General features: G+C 35.9%; 1 protein-coding gene across 2 annotated transcripts in view; it reads left to right on the top strand.

Moving 5' to 3' along the window:
* The window catches only part of CLEC4D (C-type lectin domain family 4, member D), an 11,914-nt gene extending 6,155 nt beyond the window's left edge, over positions 1-5,759 (top strand). For both annotated transcript variants that reach the window (XM_011953511.1, XM_011953508.1), the window contains 5 exons: positions 118-210; positions 2,529-2,639; positions 3,373-3,524; positions 4,593-4,708; positions 5,491-5,759. In XM_011953511.1, the coding sequence (XP_011808901.1) occupies positions 118-210; positions 2,529-2,639; positions 3,373-3,524; positions 4,593-4,708; positions 5,491-5,638 (620 nt within the window). In that variant the 3' untranslated portion in view covers positions 5,639-5,759. The remainder of the gene's footprint in view (positions 1-117; positions 211-2,528; positions 2,640-3,372; positions 3,525-4,592; positions 4,709-5,490) is intronic.
* The last annotated feature ends 2,709 nt before the right edge of the window (positions 5,760-8,468 follow it).

Raw genomic sequence — 8,468 nt, 5'->3', positions numbered from 1 at the left:
AAAAAAAAAAAAAAAAATATTTTGTTTGCTCTCATTTTTAGATTGCTCCTTGGTAGAATTAGCTTTCCTGGCTTGTAGCTGAGAGGAGGTTAATCTCTGTTTTTCTTTTGGTTCTAGTGGAAGGAGGTGTGCATTCCCAGTGGATCCCTTGGGTTATTGCTACAGTTTTCATCTCACTTCTCGGTGTCTGTTTTATTGCAAGTTGTTGGGGTAAGTTATTAGCCGAAGTAGAACTCTTCTTGAATTATTTTTTCCAAACAACTTTCCTGAGGTTGCTCTAAGCCTTTTGGTATCTTGATTTTTTCCTAGCATAACTTATCGATAGTATCTTCAGGGTCTTGCGCTGAATATTCAGAGCTACATTCTTGACTTTCTGTCTTTCGATGGTGCTACCTTGTGATAGGGATTGAATGATGGAATTGAGACCATTTTCTGTGCATGTAAAAGTTGGTTACTATAGTAAATTTCCCCCCATTTTGGACAGGGATTACAAAGGGATACATTTTATGAGTAAAGAGTAAGCAGCAGAAAAATAACTTTCAGATAGATGGGCTTTGAAAAGAACAAGGTTGGAAGAATTGTTCTCTCTCTCTCTTTCCCTTTCTTTCTTTTTTTCCCGTTTCTTTCAACCTCTTTATTGACGTACAATTGACATATAATAACCTGTATATATTTAATGTATACATCTGAATTTGGGGGATAAGATACACCCTTGAAACCATCACCACCATTAAAAAAATTCTTTCTGATATCAAACCTAAAATAATTATAATTGAAGTAATATGATATAGGTGCAAGACGAAGAGACTAGAGGAAAATGAAGGAGAGCTCGGCTACAGATCCCACATGTATATAAGACTCTTTATATAAAACAAAAGAAGATATCTCAGAGATATCAGAAAAGGACAGTTTTGTTCAATTAATGTTGCAGAACCCATTGATTATTTCAAAGATGAAATTGGTCTCCTGCATCATACTGTATACAAAAACAAATCTAGAGTGGATTATTGTCCAAAATTTGAAAAGTAAATCAATGAAGTTTTAAGGAGATAAGTGGAGAATATCCTCATGACCTCGAGGTAGAGAACGATTCTTAAACAAGTCACAAAATGCACTAGAAAATAAACATTGACAAATTATACTACATTAAAATGAGTTACAGTACAACAGAACATACCTGTAACAGTGAAAATAAAAAGCCACAGGAGATACTTGTAATGCATATAATTAATAAATAATTAACGTGTAGATTATATAAAATTTTTTTCAAACCAGTAGGAAAAATACTTACAATACAAAAGTCGGCAAAGTCTTAAATAGGTACTGAAAAAAAAAGAGAAAAATGAAATCTAACACACAAAACTGCCAGCCTCATTAATTATCAGGGAAATGCAAATGCAACTCATAGTGAGACGCCTTTGCCAACATAACAGGATGGCAACAATTAAAAGTCTGACACTACCAAAGATTGATGATGCCGTGGAGCAAATGGACCTCTAATGAATTGCTTCTGGTGGAGTTTAAGCATTACAATCACTCTGGAAAAGTTGACCACTATCGTAGTTTACAATATTCACACCCTATTGCCTGCAGTTGCACTCCTACGTGTGTGCCCTACAGAAATACATGCTTATGTGCTCCACAATGCATGGTTGAAAATGCTCAGAAGAGCAGAGTTCACAGTAGACAAACACTGGAAACAATGCACACATCTAATAGAAGTAGAATAGATAAGTGTATTTTATTTCATGAATAGTTCACTTTACGGCAATGAAAATGCATTAATTATAGAGGGCACATAACAAAATAGATAAATTTCAGAAACAATTCTCAACAAAAGACAGAATCAGAATTCATACTGTATGATTGTCATTCAAAAACAGGCAAATCTGATTTATCACTTACTAACATGTCCCCTGTTTTGCCGTTCAAAAACAGACAAAACAGGGGACATGTTAGTAAGTGATAAAATTGTAAAGCAAAGCACAGTGGTTACTTTAAAAGCCAAGAGTGGTTACCTTTAAAGGAGAGGGAGTGAGTTGCGTTTGAGATGTGAAGGCTATCTGGGGTTTTGGCAATATTCTGTTTCTTGGGCTAAGTAGTTGTTAACTGGAGTGTTCACCTTACAATAATTTGCTAAATGGTTTTCCACTTTTTTACATTTGTCTATATATTTCAAGGTGAAAGTATTTTAGAAATGCGTAAGGTTCATACAACCCAGTGCGCACCAAAACCCCTATTCTAACACAAATTTTGACAGAAAAACATGCTTGCAAGCATGTGCACATAAACGTTTGCAAAGCTTCTCCTATAAAGAACAAATTGGACAATATAATAAAAATATTAATTTTCAACAGTTGCTTTCAACCAATTCACCTGGAGCTGAAGCAAACGAGTTGCATAGAAAGAAAAGAGAATATGAGGGCCTTAATTATCAGGATAAGAGAAAGGTTAGGGAGGTCAGCCCGTATTTCCCTAATTAGTGGTTATATAGCAAAAGAAACCTAACTTGCTTTTATCCTTGACAGTGACTCATCACAACTTTTCCCGCTGTAAGAGAGGCACAGGAGTGCACAAGTTAGAGCACCATGAAAAACTCAAATGCATCAAAGAGAAATCAGAACTGAAAAGCGCTGAAGGTATAGAGCACAAGATAATTTCTTTTTTAATTTCCATTTTCATTCAAATTCATAATTCGACTTAAGGAATGTCAGCAGTGAACCAGGAAAGATTAAAATAGCGTAAGATGAGAATCTGGCATGGGAGGAAATAACAATACCTTAAGATAGAATTATGTCTCATTACTGTAATCAGTTAATAACTGGAGAATATGACTTAACAAATCGATGGGTTATTGTTGACATCCAAAACGTAACATTAATCAAATTCAATTTTCCCTTGATTCAGACGTATCATAAAGACAGCTTCCTCCTAGAATATATAGCTTTGCTGACATGTCTTTATTTCTTTTATTATTGTGGAATTTGTCATCTCATTTGGGGGAATGGGGGAGTGCTTGAGTTTTAGTAGGTTCTTTACCCCCTTTAGGTAAAATATTCTGCAAAAGCTTCATAATGGAAACACTTTAAATATGAAAGTCAACGGATGTAGGAACATGGAATAATAGTCATGCCTTCTAAGATAATATTTTGTCATTTTCTTGTAGTCATTATGTGGTGTCTAGTACTTATGTTTAGAAGATATTTAGGAATGTAATTTTCAGGATCTTTTGGCAGGAGAACAGATTAATTTTGGTGATCTTGATAGTATTCTCACAAATATTAATTGGATATAGGTAGTAGAATAGTTATGCAATCTGTTACAGATGAAATACTCTTTTGTTACCAATTTCCATTTTAATTTTCACTTGAGGGAGCACCTGGAACTGTTGTCCTGTTGGCTGGAGAACCTGGCAGTCCAACTGCTATTTTCCTCTTACTGACAACAAGACATGGGCTGAGAGTGAAAGGAACTGTTCAGGGATGGGGGCCCATCTGACGACCATCAGCACAGAAGCTGAGCAGGTGTGTTGGGAGGATCATATCAGTTTCTCTGCTCGTTTGAATGTCTTTCCAGAAAAAGAGGAATTTCTCTGTCCTGTTATGCCTCTGCCTGTTTTCATCTGCTCCATCTGCCTGGAAAGCCCTTTCTTCCTCTTCAACTTTTTGTTATATGGCCAACTTCTTTTGGTCTTTCTATATTTGATTCATATGTTATTTTCTCCAGAAAGCTACCCTAGCCACCTTCTTCATTCTAACCCTCCCTATGCTAAGTGGGAGGTACTTCTGTGGGACTCTGTGCACAATGAGATCATGGCGTTTACTCCACTCCACTATAACTGTCTGTTCACTGCTCCATCTCTTCCAGTGACTCTTACTACGTGGAGGGCTGGAACCATGCTCTACTCACCTTTGCATTTCCAATGTCCTGTGCAGTGTGAGGCACCCTGAATAGGTCTTGATAAATGTTTGGTTAGTAGATGAATAAATGAATGATTAATCAGGACTGAACTAGCTTCTCAAGATAAAGTATAGGAAAAATAATTCAGATGTATGGATCTAATGATAAGTAAAGAAATCTTAGAGTAAATTCTTTACAGGCTAAAACTTATTTCCTCATGTAATATGATTCCATTTACGTACCGTGACTCAGATTCTAACTTTTTCTTAGTTAATAGTTTTCTCAAGGATTTTGTCTCCATAGCTTTACAATCTATAGGTTTGGTGATTCTGAATGAAATGGAATTTAATGAAATATGCACACAATTAAAGAAGGTGATATTAAAAACAAAACCTCCTAAAAAATCTAATCCTATTAAGCATTGTGCTAAAAGGGTTGCAAGTCTGACCTCACTTAATCTTCATAGTAACTCTATAAAGTAGTGGAGTTGTCCATTCTGAAGACAAGAGCACTGGAGGTTTGGTAAGATTGAAGCACTTACTAACATTACAGGCAGGATTTGAAAACAGATCTATCTGATGCCAGAGCTTTTGTGCTTAACCAGTAATCTAGTTGACATCTTTCCTCTTTTTCCAATGTTATGGCCATCATCTGATTCATGCAAATATATTAAAATTTATATTTTTATGCAGAACTTTATTATTCAATTTCTGGATAGACGCTTTTCCTATTTCCTTGGACTGAGAGATGAGAACGCCAAAGGTCAGTGGCGCTGGGTGGACCAGATGCCATTTAACCCACGCACAGTGTGAGTATATTGAGTGGGCTAAGGGGATTTATAAGCAAAGGTTAGAAGATGGTAGCAAGAAACATTCATTTTGAAATGGAGTACATTGATATAAAAATGTTAGGAGAGACCACAGTAGGTTGAGTAATCGCTATATGCTATGTTCCAGTTCCAGAATGGTCCTATAATTTACATGAAATATTCAGTATTCTTATTTGTACAGTGTCGATAATGAAAGAATGAATAACATGGAAATGATATAAAAATTGTTTTAGGTTTGACATTTAGATAAACAACATAAGTGATAAAAATTGTCTTTGAAAGAGAATTAAAATCTTGTCATTTTCTTTCTTGAAGCTAATATCATTTAATAAAAATATAATGCAAAGCCACATGTGCAATGTAAAATTTTTTGTTAGCTATATTAAGAAAGTAAAAAGAAAAAAGTGAGATGTATTTTAATAATGTATTAATAATGTATTTAACCCAATATATCCAAATCTTATCATTTCAACATGTGATCATTATAAAATTATTACTGAGATCTTTGACATTCTTTATTGGTAATAAGTCTTAAAAATACAGCACTTAAGACTTAAAGCACATTTCAATTCGGAGAAGCCACATTTCAAGTGCTCAGCAGCTACATGTGTCTAGTGAGTATAGTATTAGTGCAGTTCTAGACTGTTCACTAGGGACATTTCTCTGAATTGTCTCCTAATATATCTATATTTAATCTATGCCTATAATCTACATTATCTATATATACCTATAAATCTCTATCTATGTTGTTTTTCTTTCAGATTCTGGCATGACAATGAACCCAACAACTATCAGGGAGAAAACTGTGTTGTTCTTGTTTATAACCAAGATAAATGGGCATGGAATGATGTTCCCTGTAACTTTGAAGCGAGCAGGATTTGTAAAATACCTGGAACAACATTGAACTAGAAACCCACAAAGTGGTTCTTGTGATGGAGAGAGAAAAGAAGAACCAATCAGAATAGGGTAGAAGGTACATGCGTCATTGGAACACAGAAAACATGCTGGGTCATAGAGCGTTTTTTGTTATTGTTTTATTTATTTATTTTTTTGAGATGGAGTCTCGCTCTGTCGCCCAGGCTGGAGTGCAGTGGCCGGATCTCAGCTCACTGCAAGCCCCACCTCCCGGGTTTACGCCATTCTCCTGCCTCAGCCTCCCGAGTAGCTGGGACTACAGGCGCCCGCCACCTCGCCCGGCTAGTTTTTTGAACTTTTTTTAGTAGAGACGGGGTTTCACCGTGTTAGCCAGGATGGTCTCGATCTCCTGACCTCGTGATCCGCCCGTCTCGGCCTCCCAAAGTGCTGGGATTACAGGCTTGAGCCACCGCGCCCGGCCCGTAGAGCGTTTTTAGTCATGATGGTCTTTTTTATTTTGTTTGATTCATTTGAGACGTGTGTGTGTGTGTGTGTGTGTGTGTGTGTGTGTGTGTGTGTGTGTGTGTGTAATGTGGTTTTTGTATGGTGTTTGAGGGAAGGAATAATCTTTCTTTGTAGTATTTCAAGATGTTTACTTTTCAGTTGGTGCGCACTGAATGCATGTTTAGAAGAATGGCATGAATAGTGCATCTCTTTTGTCATTTTTCCCCTGCTCAGATTCTTAGCTCTTAAAATTAAAAGGTGGGATATTCTAACTGGTAGTGGTGCATCATTTTTCACCCAAATATTACAAGCACTTTAAAGATTTTAAACCACATTTTTATTGTTTGATGCTTCATTTTCAGACTTTTTAATGTCAGTCGTTACATTTACATCCCATGAGGAAAATTTTTCCAGAACAACAGTGTGGAATAGTTTTGAATTACGCTATTATACAGATAGAAAAAAAGTCCAAATGCCTTTAAAAAATTTACTTCTTACTCCACCCAACATGTCTTTGCAAAGCAAGAAGACTTTGTAAGACACTTGAACAAAGTCCTTCAATTCTATAGCAGAGGAAATAAAATCTCCCAGAAGCCAAAGGGTTCACCTTCACATTGCTAGTTCACGACAGACCCAGCTGTGCTTCTTTAGAGATAAAATACATTCCCTTTGGTATCACAGGAAGTTACTGGGGATGATTTGGCCTCATTACTTAGCTAATGATGATAAAATTTCTTAATTATTTGAAATAACATTGTATTCACGTTTGCATTTTTAATTTGAATAGAAAATAATCACATTTTCAACCCATTTATATAAATTGTTAGTGTTTCTTTAGAGCTGTGTAACTATAGCTTGAACTAGCAAGGAAGTCATTGTTTTGACAACTAGAAATTATGCTTTTCCTGGTGCATATAGCGTTAATTTCAAAGGGCAGTCACATCCAACTTTAATAAAATATGGTGGTCTTTCTTAAAATTCTCAATTTGCTAATTTTTCTTGGATCTAAGCTGAAAAATTCCAAGCAATGGCTTTTTAACCTAACTTTCCTACTACTACCTTCAAAAACAGGATTTATTTTGTAAATTAGCTATTGATTTTTTGGGTTTGAAATACTGGTGTTTGATTATGTGTGGTGGTGCTGGTGGTGATGTGTGTGTGTAGCTGTGTTAAAAGCTGATACTTTTAGCTGAAATGGTGCTAAATAAATTTGATTGTGTTTCCTGTATTCATTAAATTATGTAGCATGAAACCTACGAAACTTGTTGAAGTAACTTTATGCAAACGCTAGTGGGCTTTGTATAATCAATATTATCCATTTTTAATTTGTGGAGAACTATATATAGGTCGAGATTCAGTTGTCAATAAGTTATGAAGTTTTTGCCCATGCCTGTGTCCTGAACGGTATTACCTATGTTTTCTTCTAGGGTTTTGATGGTTTTGAGTTTTACATTTAAGTCTTTAATCCATCTTGAGTTAATTTTTGTGTAAGGTGTAAGGAAGGAGCCCAGTTTCAGTTTTCTGCATATGGCTAGCCAGTTTTCCCAGAACCATTTACTGAATAGGAGATCCTTTCCCCATTGCTTGTTTTTGCCAGACTTGTTGAAGATCAGATGGTTGCAGATGTATGGCATTATCGCTGAAGTCTCTGTTCTGCTCCATTGGTCTATATGTTTGTTTTGGGACAAGTACCATACTGTCTTGGTTACTATAGCCTTATAGTATAGTTTGAAGTCAGATAGCATGATGCCCCCAGCTTTGTTCTTTTTGCTTAGGATTGTCTTGGCTATACAGGATCTTCTTTGATTCCAGATGAAATTTAAAATAGTTTTTTCTAATTCTCTGAAGAATGTCAACAGTAGTTTGATGGGAATAGCATTGAATCTATAAATTACTTTGGGCAGTATGACCATTTTCACAATATTCATTCTTCCTATCCATGAAGATAGAATGTTTTTTCATTTGTTTGTGTCCTGTCTTATTTCTTTGAGCAGTGGTTAGTAGTTTTCCTTGAAGAGGTCCTTCACATCCCTTGTTAGCTGTATTCCTAGGTATTCTATTCTCATTGTAGCAATGGTGAACGGGAGTTCATTTATAAGTTGGCTCTCTGCTTGCCTATTGTTGGTGTAAAGGAATGCTTGCAACTTTTGCACCTTGATTTTGTATCCTGAGACTTTGGTGAAGTTGCTTATCAGTTCAAGAAGTTTCTGGGCTGAGATGATGGGGTTTTCTAAATATAAAATAATGTTGCCTGCAAACAGAGACAATGTGACCTCCTCTCTTCCTATTCGAATACCCTTTATTTCTTTCCCTTGCCTGATTGCCCTGAGAACTTTCAGTACTATGTTGAATAGGAGTGGTGAGAGAGGGCATCCTTGTC

This window comes from Colobus angolensis, unplaced genomic scaffold (assembly GCF_000951035.1).
Source record: "Colobus angolensis palliatus isolate OR3802 unplaced genomic scaffold, Cang.pa_1.0 Scaffold11, whole genome shotgun sequence".
Taxonomy (NCBI): Eukaryota; Metazoa; Chordata; class Mammalia; order Primates; family Cercopithecidae; genus Colobus; species Colobus angolensis.
This window is presented reverse-complemented; position numbering and strand designations above follow the sequence as displayed.